The sequence below is a fragment of the Mastomys coucha genome, unplaced genomic scaffold, assembly GCF_008632895.1.
Source record: "Mastomys coucha isolate ucsf_1 unplaced genomic scaffold, UCSF_Mcou_1 pScaffold14, whole genome shotgun sequence".
Lineage (NCBI taxonomy): Eukaryota > Metazoa > Chordata > Mammalia > Rodentia > Muridae > Mastomys > Mastomys coucha.
In genome coordinates, this window is record NW_022196896.1 from 88,219,606 (window position 1) to 88,233,254 (window position 13,649).

General features: G+C 37.2%; 1 protein-coding gene across 3 annotated transcripts in view; it reads left to right on the forward strand.

Annotated features, from left to right (window-relative positions):
- Pard3b (par-3 family cell polarity regulator beta) overlaps positions 1-13,649 on the forward strand; it is a 997,480-nt gene that overhangs the window by 365,223 nt on the left and 618,608 nt on the right. For 2 of the 3 annotated variants that reach the window (XM_031367697.1, XM_031367695.1), the window contains exon 3: positions 9,356-9,548. In XM_031367697.1, coding sequence (XP_031223557.1) covers positions 9,356-9,548 — 193 coding nt within the window. The remainder of the gene's footprint in view (positions 1-9,355; positions 9,549-13,649) is intronic. The other variant, XM_031367696.1, reaches the window with a different exon arrangement.

Genomic DNA, 13,649 nt, shown 5'->3' on the forward strand with positions numbered 1-13,649 from the left:
ATGTCCACCTTTTGGTCTTCCTTCTTCTTGAGTTCCTTGTGGAATGTGGGTTGTTCTTCCTGTATTTTTTTTAATAGCTGAGTAGTATTACATTGTATAGATGTACTGCAGTTTCTTTCCAATCCATTCTTCAATTGAGGGGCATCTAGATTGTTTCAAGTTTCCGGCTATTATGAATAAAGGTGCTATGAACATAATTGATTCTATCTCATTGATTGACCTGTTTTTATGCCAATACCATGTGTTTTTTATTACTATTGCTCTGTAGTACAGCTTAAAATTAGGGAGTGTTATACCTGGATTGTTTTAGGTATCCTGGCTTTTTAAATTTTTTACTTAAGAAATTGAGAATTATTTTTTCCAGGTCTGTAAAGAATCATATTGGTATTTTGATGGGAAATGTACAGAATTTGTAGATTGCTTTTAGTAAGATGGCCATTTTTACTGTTAATCCTACCCATCCATGAGCATGGGAGATCTTTCCATCTTCTGATATCTTCATTAATATGTTTCTTCAGAGACTTGAAGTTCTTTTCACACAGGTAGGTCTTTCACTTCCTTGGTCAGGGTTACATCATGATATTTTATATTATTTGTGGCTATTGTGAAGGGTGTTTTTTCTGAATTTCTTTCTCAGCTCATTTATCATTATACAAAGAATGGCTATTGATTTTTTTTTTAGTTAATTTTTTATTCCGACACTTTGCTGAAGGTATTTACCAGCTGTAGGAGTTCTCTGAGAGAATTTTGAGGGACACTTATGTATACCATCATATAATCTGCGGATGGAGATAGTTTGACTTTTTCATTTCCAGTTTGTCTCATGTTGATCTCCTTTAGTTGTCTTATTGCTCTAGCTAGAACTTCAAGTACTATATTGAAGATATAGGGAGAGAGTGAACAGTCTTATTCCTGATTTTTTGTGGAATTGCTTTAAGTTTCTCACATTTAATTTGAAGTGGGCTATAGGTTTGCTGTAAATTGCCTTTATTGTGTTTCTGTCTGAGCCTTGTATCCCTGATCTCTCCAAAACTTATCATTAAGGGGTGTTGGACTTTGTCAAAGGCATTTGTAACATGTAGTGAGATGATCATGTAAGTTATTTTTCTTTCAGTTTGTTCATATTGTGGATTTCATTGATGGATTTTCATATATTGAACCAGCCCTGCAATCCCTGTTATGAAGCCTATTTGATCATGGTAGATGTTTTATGTGTTCTAGGATTCAGTTTGCAAGTATTTTATCAATTATTTTTTGCATCAATATTCACAAGGGAAGTTCATCTAAAATTTTCTCTCTCTTTTTTTGGTGTTGAGTCTTTGTATAGTTTAGGTATTGGGGTGATTACAGCCTTATAGAATGAGGTTGGCAATGTTCCTTCTATTTCTACTTTGTGGAATAGTTTGAGGCATATTGGTATTATCTCTTCTTTGAAAGTCTGGTAGAATTCTGCATTAAAACCATCTGGCCCAGGGGTTTTTTTGGTTGGGAGACTTTAAATAACTGCTTCTATTTCCGTAGGAGTTATAGGACTATTCAGATAGTTTACCTGATCTTGAGTTTGGTTTAGTAATTGATATCTGTCTAGAAAATCATCCATTTCATTTAGATTTTCTAATTTTGTGGAGTACAGGCTTTTAAAGTTAGACCTAATGGTTCTTTGTATTTCCTCAGTGCCTGTTATGTCCCCCTTTTCATTTCTGATTTTGTTCATTTGGATACTGTCTCTCTGCTTTTTATTTAGTTTGGCTAAGGGTTTTTCTATCTTATTGATTTTCTCAAAGAAACAGCTCTTGGTTTCATTGTTTCTTTGTATTTTTCTCTTTGTTTCTAACTTATTGATTTCATCCCTTAGTTTGTTTTCTCCTCTGTGTGTGTTTGCTTCTTTCTGTTCTAAAGATTTCAGGTTTGCTGTGAGATCTTATGAGATCTCTCCAATTTCTTTATGAAGGCATTTACTGTTATGAACTTTACTTTTAGTACTGCTTTCATTGTGTTCCATAAATTTGGACCTGTTGTGCCTTAAGTTTCTTTGAATTCTAGAAAGTCTTTGATTTCTTTCTTTATTTCTTTTCTGACCCAGTGATCATTGAACACAAAGATGTCCAGTTTCCATGAGTTTGTAGGTTTTCTGTTGTTTCTGTTGTTGTTGAAGTGCAGCTTTAATTCATGGTGGTAGTCTGCTTATATACAAGGGGTTATTTCAGGTTTTTTGTATCTGTTGAGACTTGCTTGTGACTGAGAATATGGCTATCTTTTGAGAAGTTTCCTGAGGTGCTGAGAAGATGTATTCCTTTTTGTTTGGGTGAAATTGTCTATAAATATCCATTAGATCCATTTCATTCATAACATCTGTTTTTTTCATTCTCTATGATCTGTCAGTTGGTGAGAGAGGGGTGTTGAAGCCTTCCACTACAAATGTGTAGGATGTGGTGTGAGAGTTAAGCTTTAATAATGTTTCTTTTTATGAATGTGGGTGCTCTTCCATTTCAGCATAAATATTCAGGATTGAGATTTCATCTTGGTGGATATTTTCTTTTAGTGAATATGCACTGTCCTTCATCTTGCTTCAAGGGTCTGTTGGCTTGAAAAACCTTTTCCCAGCCCTCTACTATGAGGTAATGTCTATCTTTGTTGCTGAGGAGTGTTTCTTGTATGCAACAGAATGATGGTTCTTGTTTTACATCCATTCTGTTAGCATGTGTCTTTTTATTGGGGACTTTAGTTCATAGATATTAAGAAATATTAATTACCAATGATTGTTAATTTCTGTCATTTTGAAGGTGGTGATAGTTTTGTATGGGTGTGTGTGTGTGTTTCTCTTCTTTTGATTTTGGTGTTATTTCCTGTGTTTTCTTGGGTGTAGTTAGCCTCCTTGTTTTGAAGTTTTCCTTCCAGTATCTTTTGTAGGGCTCGATTTGTGGGTAGTGTTTAAGTTTGATTTTGTTTTAGAATTTCTTGTTTTCTCCTTCTATATTGATTAAAAGTTTTGCTGGGTATAGTATTCTTGGCTGATATCTGTCATCTCTTAGTGTTTGAAACAAATCTGCCCAGGTGCTTATAGCTTTTAGAATCTGTTGAGAAGTTAGATATAATCCTGATAGATATGACTTTATTTGTTACTGGGCCTTTTCCCCATTCGATATTCTTTCTTTCTTCTGTACATTTAGTGTTTTGATTATTGTGGTGGGAGAGTTTTCTTTCTGGTACAATATATTTGGTGTTCTGTAAATTTTTTGTATGTTTGTAGGCATCTCTATCTATAGGTTGGAGTTGTTTTCTATGATTTTGTTGAAAATATTTTCTTGGAAATGCAAGGCTTCTCCTTTTATTCCTATTGTTCTAAGGTTTGGCCTTTTCATTATATCCAAGATCTCTTAGCACACAAAGAAATATATTAAAATAAATTCCTCTATCATCATTTAATGCTTAATTTGTATATATAACACTTTTAGGTTTAACATTTCTTTGAATAAATTTCTGATACTTTGATTTCTTCAAAAACCTCTTCTATGCCTGAGATTCTCTCTTCCATCTCCCCATTCTGTTGGTGATGCATACATCTGTAGTTCTTGTTCTCTTTCTTAGGTCTTTCATCTCCAGCATCCCCTCAGTGTGTTTTCTTTATTGTTTCTATTTCCACTTTCAGATCTCAATCAGTTTTACTCATTACCTTCACCAATTTAATTGTATTTTCCTGTATTTCCTTAAGGGATTTATTCATTTCCTCTTTGAATTCTTCTATCATCTTTATAAAATTGGACTTAAGGTCATCTTCTTGTGCTTCAGCTGTGTTTGGATATCCAAGGGCTTGTTGTAGTGGGATAGTTGGGTAATTATGGTGCTGGGCTCTTGCTGGTTGTGTTCTTACACTGGCCTTTAGCCATCTGGTTGTCCCTGGTGTTCTCTGGATGCTCCTGATGCCAACAGGACTCCTGAGAGTGTCAGGCAGAGCCAAGGGCCTGATGATGGAGCTCAGGGAACGACATACTGTTCACCTCTGCTGACTGGGCCCTAGGTGGAATTGGATGTTCCTGGGACCCAGCAGGCCTCCTGAGAAAGGAGACAGAGCGGTGGGCAGGCCTACAAATGGAGCTTAGGGGACAGAATGCAGCTTACTTCTGCTGTGTGTGCCTCAGGTAGAGTCTGCAGGCAGGGGATAGATAGACAGGGCAGAATCTAACCTGGGTGCTCCTGGAGCCAAGCATGCCTTCTCAGGAGGGAAGGTGATGGAGCTCGGGGGGGGGGGGGCAATTTAATTCTTTATGTAAAAATAAACAACTTATATATCTCATTAGTAAGCAAAATTGCTTCATCCTTAGTAAAACATATGTATTTCAAAGAAATGTATTAAAATAAATTCCTCTATCATCAGTTAATGCTTGATTTGTATATATAACACTTTTATATACCCATGTGCCTGCAGACAAAAGTTTCCCATGCAGAAGTAGTGCCAGTATAAAAAGGTTGGGAAGGCCTATAGTAAACAGCACTTTGATGAAGCACAGATTATGCTATTCCATAACTTTGTAGAATAAAGCTGGCCCCTTTTTGGAGATGATGGCACACTGCTTCAGTCTGTGTCTCTGCTTGCTCGGATTTACTCACATCTGTTCTTAAGCTACTTTGGGTGGATAGCACACACCTGCTAAAGCCACCCAAAACAGATGAAAGCCACTATCCTCTTAAGTTTCAAGACTGATAAAATAAGGATAGGTAGTCAAGAAGTTAGAGAAATGAGAAAATATAAATCACTGGGGCTGCCCTAAAATCCCTAAGGAACTCATAAGGGGTATGTCCAGAAAGAGCTTGGTATTAAAGTAGAGATGTTGAAAGTTTATAGTAAGCTTTGTAAGATGTAGAGCGTGACTATTCCAGGAAGATAACAGAACAGCTGACAAGTAGGGTACAAACTATTAGTCTAGCTTCATAGATTCCTGGAGACAAGAGAGAAAGCAATTCAAACATGTGGTGAGGAGTGTAACAGGCCCTGTAACCTCAGAGCCCATAGCAAGACTGTGGGCTTTCCTCCATGTGAGGTGAGAAGGTACATGAGCATAGGGCGGGCATGAGCTTAAAGTTTTCAAGATGTTCATTAATGCTGAGTTAAGCATTCACTCCACCAAAGGAAAGATGTCTAGGTAGAAGGGACAGCCAGGAGTCTGTTGTAGTAACCATCTGGGATCTAGATCCATGTTGGTGACAGTAATGTGATGAGAGCTGGGGAAAACCTGTTTGTTTGTTTGTTTGTTTGCTTGCTTGTTTGTTTGTTTGTTTTCAGGTCTTTTAAGCAATTGAACATGTGTGGCTATAGGGGAGAAAGAAAGGTGAAGAATTGCTACACACCTTTTAGCCTGGACAATTGCTCTTAGTTTTGATATAAATGAGTCTGGAAAGAATTTTGAAGGATTTGTCCTATAGTTTTGGAGAGAATTCCCAGTTGATCATATGAGCCTGATGCTTGGTCAAAATGTCTGATAAATGTAGGATTTATTTGCCTGTACTTGTAGATAAGTAGGAAACAAGTGAGGTTATACCCAAATGTAGATGACTTAACATTCTCAGAGATCAGGCAAGGTAGTAAAGAGGAGTAAGTGAAGGGAAATGTAGTTGAAGACCTAGAGAGTTGAAGAGGACACATAGCCAGTGTGGTATTCTCAGACCCACATGAAGAGGAGGCAGAGGGTGACAAATCGATCAGCAGCATCCTAAACTCGAGCCAAGAAGTAGCCTGGATACTCTCTTGACCTTCATAAGAGCAGATTCAGAATCAGGAACTGTCCAGATTCTTCACAGTTTACCACACAGAGAGGCAAGAAACGGTGTGGTTCCTGTTCTCATAAATCTTCCTGTTTTTCCCAAGAAGGCTTTTAGTTCTGTTGGGTAGATGAGTTAATAACATTTCTGTATACTGGCCTTCCTATGTCTATCTGGAAATTAGATGGCTAAATACAGGAATCTGTGAGGGCAGACGTTTGGGTTGTAATCAGGCCATGCAAACAGATCCCCTGGGCTTGTGGGTACTTGAAAATGTCATGGCTACACTTGGTAACATGAGAACAATGGCAGCACAGAAGGAGAGCAGAAGGCATGCTGGCAGAGAGCATGAGCAGGGAGAAGACATCAAGTCAAACATTTTGTATATGTGCTTTGCACAGTTTGGGTTACAGTAGCCTCTAAAAGTAACTTTGTGCAAAATTTAATGTGAAAAATTGAAATACACTTCTTTCTTCCAAGTCCCACTTTCCACTTTGGAATAAGGTAACTCTGTTTGGTTTCAGCGGAGGGCATAGGCAGCCTCTTCTATATGCTAGATGCTGTCAAGCCATTATCTCTTCTGTTGAGAGCAGCAGTAGTAGTTGAAGTTAATCACTGTATCTCTCTCTGTAACAGGGTTTTCCTGAAACTCTGATACCTAGTAATGTTGATGTCTCAGTGAATCAAGTAATTTAGTTAACAAGGAAGTAATTTAGTTAACAATTTAGTTTAGTTAACAAGTGATTTGAATGACTAACAAGTTTGAAAGCAAGTGTAAGTCTGTGTACATGTTGACTCTTGAGATAGCTACCAGCTGGTAGGGGCCCTCATCATCCAGCCCTACAGGGCTGCAGATTTTTTTGGACATCAGAGAGTCGCTCTGGCTCTGTTCTTTCTAGGAGTAGACTTTGTTTCATCCATTGATGTAGATGAGGCTCTGCTGTGATAAATCCTGTCAAACATGAGACTGGGAGACAGAGTAAGCAATTAATTAACTGAAGAGATCATTCAATGTGAGAATCATCCAGGTCCCATAATTATCATCTACAAAACAACCATGTAATGCTGTATCTTCAAATCATGGAAATCACTTGGATTTTGCTTGGTTTTATTTTGTTTTGCTTTGTTTTTTTTTTTTGTTGTTGTTGTTGTTATTTTTGTTTTCTTTTTGTTCTTAAGAACATGATATCCATGCCCAAACTAGAGCTATTCTCTAATGTATCATCGATTTCCATAGTTTTCATTTTAAGGAGCTAAAATTCTGGGCTGAAAACTATTGATTCCATCACCAGAGACCATTTGGTCCATAACCATTGAAAACAGAATCTCAAAAAAAAAATGTGTTTTTCTATTAGATGTGTGGGTGTAGTAGTGTAACTGTAGATTCTGTAAGGTTTTCTAGGTACAATGTATAGGTAAGAGTAAAGTTTTCTATAGAATAAGTATATATGATTTCTAGTATGAGCTATCAATTTTAACCTTTTTTATTATATTTCTGATTGATGTTCTGTTTTCTTTCTCTACAATATTTAAAGTACATGGATGATCTTGAAAGTTAAGGATGAAGGAAGCAAGAAAATAAGATACTATTTCTATGTAAAACTGCTCACAGTACCAATTCAAGATGCCACTGATCTAGTTGATGGCTCGTTGATGGGTGTCTCAGAATGAACATTCATAATATATGTGAACTTGCAATATGCAAAATTGAAATCATAATTATCATAATTATGGCATAGAAATAATGTAGAAAATAATTCAACCACATTTTATATTTTATTTTATTCTCTATATCAAGACTGGAAGTGTAAAACCTTTCATTTTAGCCAGATGATTACGAAGATCTAGTTTTGCTGATTATTTTTATACTAGAATAATCTTTCATTATTAATCTATTTAAGTCTTATCTCAAGTCAGTTCATCAGTGCTAGCAATTAAAGATAGAAGATGCATGTGCTCAATTTCAAGAATTAAAATAATGCCTTGGGAGTAAGCATTTCTTTTCTGTGGTGAATGGATTGTTGGGTTTTCCAATTAAAGAAGTCTCCATACTGGAAATGAGTAGACAATTATGAAGATTATTTTTGAATAGCCAATTTACATATCCCTAATTGTGTTCATTTCTTTTGAAAAACGAAGTTGGAGTTTACAGTGCTTTGATTGGTTACCCCTGCATTTGTGTTATTAATACTATTGCCAACAAGGTTCCCCTATGAATGGGGCTTTGAGTGCCTTTCTGGATTAACGTCTGAATCATAAGTAGACTTTACTTATTTAATGAATGAAAAATATCCAAAGAGTTACTAGCAGTTTTCAAAATCATATACACTGTATTTCTTTGGATTGACGGTAGCAACCAAGAACTACCTCCTGAATTTACATTTGACCTTTGCTAAGGTAGCCAACAGGGAACATTTGAAACTCTTCTATAGGAGTACAGCCTCCTGACCACAAGCACAGTGGTCTACCTTCTCTGTATGACTGGCTTAGCATCATGTAATTAGTAGAACATGTTGAATTTTTTGTAAAGAATGACTGGAAAACAACATTTCAGATTTTTTATATTAAAGATATGTAAATATGTTAAAGGAAATGAGAATATGTGCCGTTAGGCATAATTAAGTAACTAACTTATGTTAGTGTCAATGGACTTAGTATTCACTAGGCTTAAACCAATCTATAAGATCCATTATAAAGAAAAAAAAATCATACCAAAGATTTGTATAACAATGTGATGCAGGCCGGGCGGTGGTGGTGCATGCCTTTAATCCCAGCACTTGGGCAGAGGCAGGTGGATTTCTGAGTTCGAGGCCAGCCTGGTCTACAGAGTGAGTTCCAGGACAGCCAGGGCTACACAGAGAAACCCTGTCTTGAAAAAACAAAAAACAAAACAAAACAAAAAAAATGTGACGCTTGTGGTGCATAGGATTTATAACTATTAACATTCTTTATGTTTGTGAGTATGTGTGGATTTGTGTTAGAAAGACAAAATCTAAGGCATGAAGAAATGCATCAGCCATTTATGACTGGAATATACATTTCTATAACATATTCTATTGTTTAGCTTTTGTATATAAAACTTTCCTTTTGTATCCTGGAAGTGGATACCTTTTGGGCATATTGGTTAAAGTCATAAGTGATACTGTGTGTATAGCTCTGTGGTAGAACACTTGCCTAGCATAGGTGAAGGTGTAAGTTCGATCCTTTGCAGGACAGACATACAGAGACAGTGAGAGACAGAGACACAGAGAGACAGAGACAGTGAGAGATACAGAGACATACACTGAAACTGACAAGAGACAGACACATGGTGCAGACATTCATGAGGAGAGAGGTTAAGAGGCAGACATTTCATTCCTGTAATGAGACCTGGCCCAAACTGACTAGTTCAAGAATAGACCAACAAAGAACACACCATTAATCATGTTCTGTGGCTGTGATTGTGGGGGTTATATTATTGCAGATTTAAGGGTCTTGACATAATAATATTAAAACTTCCAAGATTTTTTTAAGGCGACATTTGCTTCAAGACCAAGTAAAGATCACAATCAACTAGACACAGTGTCTCTGTGATAAGCATGTCCTACAAAGTAATTAGTGTTGTTGGACTCGTTTGCAGCTGATTGCTGTGTTTGACGAACAAGAGCCACTCCAAAAGATTGAGAGCCCCAGTGGAAACCCTGTGGATCGTCAGAGCCCAGACGCTTTCGAGACAGAAGTGGCTGCCCAACTGGCTGCATTTAAACCGATCGGCGGGGAAATCGTTGTAACCCCTTCTGCTCTGAAGTTAGGTAGGTGGATTTTCCAGATGATGCCTTCCACCTGGTTATATATTACATCAACTTACTGCCTTTCTTCTCTGTGAAGTTCATCATATTAATATTGTTCTTTTAAAGACATCTGGTTTGTTACCTAAGGTATTTTCCTTAAGCTCTTTTCTGCTGCTGGAGCTCAGGTAAGGAGATGCAGTTTTTATCTTGAGCTGAAGGTGGCTTCCAATTGCATGCCCCTGAAAAATCACGCTGGGTGTCAGACTGAGGAATGAGGCTTGTCTGTTTCCTAGAAGCATCGCTGTTTTAATAAAGTTCATCATTTGGGAAAAGCTAAGGGTTTCTGAGGAATCCACACTAGAAATAAGGTTCCATTTCTGTCTTAGTCATTCTGGTTGTCCTCATATATATGGTAGACAGTGGAGAAAACAGTTGGGGAGTTAATTTTGAAATTTGAAATCGCCTGATTTTTGTTTTCCAAAAAATAGAACAGTTTGCCTGGTTTTACCTAGAATCCTTTGGCTTATTATTTGTTTCAAAAGTGTAGGAAATAAAAATAAGCATTCTTCTGATGTTTCTGCCAAAAACTAATCCTCACATATCTGTTTGTGTTGATACTTCTTAGAAATAAGTTTAGGTCCATCTAATAGCGTGTCACTTTCCACAGCCCTCTAATTGTTAGTGTTTCAAGTATATTCTATTTGGGTCGATTGTGAACATAATATTCTGGAACTGAGTGTGCTGGCTAGAACTTATTCAGACTTAATTCTCATGTCTGAAGGACTGACACAGTCCCTACTTATCAAAAGGAATCATTTTTTTTCTTAAAGTAGAACATGCAATTAAAATTGTGAAAACGTAGCTAGCAAGAACGTTGGGCTAATAAAAACCCTGTCAATCACAATGACCAGAGGTATATTCCTATGACCCACAACATGGAAGGAGAGAAAAAACACCTTCAAGTTGTCCTCTGACTTGCACTGGTATATCTTGGAATGCATGCAAAAATATATACATACATACACACATACACATATGCACACAAACACATAGTAGGAAATATTTACATTATAAAAATAATATATAACATCTTTCCCCTCATTTGAAATTCAATATTTGCTGTTGCCCTCTATGCTGATACATGTCTTTAATTGCAGGACTCAGGAGTCAGTGGCAGGCAGATATCTGAGAGGAAAGCCAGTCTGTCTACATAGTGAGTTCCAGGCCAGCCAAACAGTGAGATGCTGTTTCAAAAAAAATAAAATAAAATTACTGTTAAATTTATTATATATAGCCGAAACAAATAACCTTGTTTTGTCTTGATTTTCTGAAAAGCTTCTGTAGTGTCTCTTAAAATAAACCAAATGGAAATTAATGACCTATGGTCTTTATAATTTTCCTGCATATTTTGGAATCAAAGCTAACAAAGCAGTCTGCATAGATGGTGAAGGGCTGGTTGGCGGCTGCTCCTCTTCTGGAGCCAGGCTTGTGGCTTCAGCAACCTTGCAGCCCCATCGCTCATTTGCATAATGGATGCCTTTTTATCCATTATGCAAATGGTGTGAGAGGAAAATTAGGCAATAAGGGAAGACGAAAGGAGAAAATTGCTCTTGCTTGTTTTAATATTCTATTTATAAGCAAGCGCTGTGAGCTTCAAAAGACAGACTCGGGGTATCCCTGCTTTGGGAAACTTGTTTCCACCTTTCTCTTATGGGCTTTTTCAGGAAAGAAAGCTTGTTTTCCTTTTTTATTTCACAGCTTCTTTTGTTGGACCATCTGATCAAAATAGTGGTGTTGAATCCAAGAAGAAAAACCAACTCACATTCTCTTCCTTTCAAAGAAGATTCTTTTTCTATTTCTAAAAGATTTATTTTATTTTTAATTATGTGTGTGTATGTATGTGTGTGTGTGTGTGTGTGTGTGTGTGTGTGTGTGTGTGTGTGTGTGTGTCATATTGGAGGCTAGAATAGGACGGTGAATTTCTTAGAGCTATAGGCTCACAGCTGTGAGCCACTGGACATAGACATGGAAACCAAAATCAAGTCTACTACAATAAAAACCCTCTTAACCACTGAACCATCTCTTCTTAGGCCCTTTGTTTGAAACTGACTTTTTTCATGAGATGGGAACAAAAAATATTGTTTATTCAATAGAGTACATATCAGACACTGCCATAAAGAGAGTGCACTGAGTGATTTCAACACATTCTTTTATTGGTCAAATTCTTTTAAGACTTAATGTTGTCTAGTCATGTTTTAATAGTCTCTTTCTCCAAAGATGAGGGTTAGAACAGAGAAGTTTAGTATCTCATCCAAGTTACACACTGAGTGTGTGAGCCAGGATGTGAACTCTTGCTGGCTCAAATGTTAGGAACCACTTCACTGTAAGATTTCTAAGATGTTGTCCATAGAATAAATTATGATAAGACTTTCTTGGTGTTTACTTTGTGAATATGAACTGAAGCACAGAAAAGACTGAACATTTAGGCTCACACATCCATGTCATTGAGTTTAATGACGTCATAGATTAAACAATGACAGAAGCTAGCATTTGTTCATGTTGCTTGTTCCTATAACAAAACAGCTGACAATAGGATTAGACAGCTGGTGATAGTGAACCTACAGTTAAGAAGCAGAGGCCTGTCCCCTAGGCATTTCCAAATCTGGTTGACAGTGAAGACCAACCATCACACATAACTTCTTAATTGAAACAACTTTAGAGAAATGGTTGTCATTCAAATATTTTACTTAGTTATAAAAAAATCCTCAGGCTTTTATTCGGGTAGAGAAGTTAAATAAATACATAACACATCCAGTTCTGTCTCTGCCCATTCCATCTTCCTGTTGTTGTTCTCACAACAGGAGGTGGCTGCCTTGGGATGGACCTGGGCAGTGCATATTCATGGCTCTTCTGGGATGTGAGTGCATTATGTTGTGAGGTCACCCCAGCTCCCGCTTGCATCAAGTCATGGTGGGGGTTGCCAGAAAGAGCACATATGTATTTCAGCAGCTTCTCATGAAGGATTCTCAGACAATGCCAAAGTTGGAGCCCTAGGCTCTTGCCACTTAGCTCCTGGGCAGCCTTCATCTCTGATCACTTTTCATGGTTGCTCTCATCCTACCTACAGCCACCGTGATCCATTTATCATTTAGCAACTTCTTTCAATTGTCCATGTCTGTTCCAAATCTTGCTCCCTTTTCCTTTCTCTCTTCTTTGTTTTTGTTTATCTGGTACCTCCCATGTGCGATTTCTCTCAAATATCAGATGCTTAAATTCTGTAAAGTTTTGTCTAAATCCTTAAGGCAATACTATGTACAAATGTACAGTGAGTAACTTTCAGTTTTTCACTTAATAAAGATATTCCTCTAACCTAAAAATGTTTGCAATTCCATGTCTTAGACCAACTAGCCATCTTGACATATACAATTCCATGTCTTATAAACTAATTATATGTTTGTGTGTATGTTTATGTTTAATTTACAAGCTAAGTTTTAAACTAAGGTGCATTCTAATGTCATTTATCTAAATTATTTCTACATAATTTTTTTACTAGCTTTTATAATGATTAAGTAACTGGCCCAGACTCAGTTCTAACAAGTTACTAATTGGCCATTATCATTTTCATACATCCTAGAAATAGCTTACACAATAATCTACTTAAGAAAAATATCTGGGGGCTGAAACAGTAGGTAGAATTGTAGAGTCATAGTCATGGAATCCATTTGGACTTCAAAGTTGACTTGTTCAAGAATCTTCATCCAACCCCCAACAAAAAACCAACAAAATCAACTAACCTGGACCTGTAGGGGCTCCCAGAGACTGAATCATCAATCAAAGAGCGTACAAAGGCTGGAACCTAGACCTTCAGCACAAAGCAGATATGTGGCTTGGTCTTCATGTGTTCCCCCAACAACTGAAGCAGAGCCTATCACTGAATCTGTTGCCTGCATATGGATCCTGTTCTCCTAACTGGGTTGCCTTTTCTAGCCTCAGCGGGAGTAGATGTGCCTAGTCTTGCACTGACTTGAAGGGCCAGGTTGGTACCCAGTGGGTGTTCCCCCTTCTCAGAGGGGAGACTGGGAGGAGAAGGACTTGATTGTGATGTGAAGTTAACATTTTTAT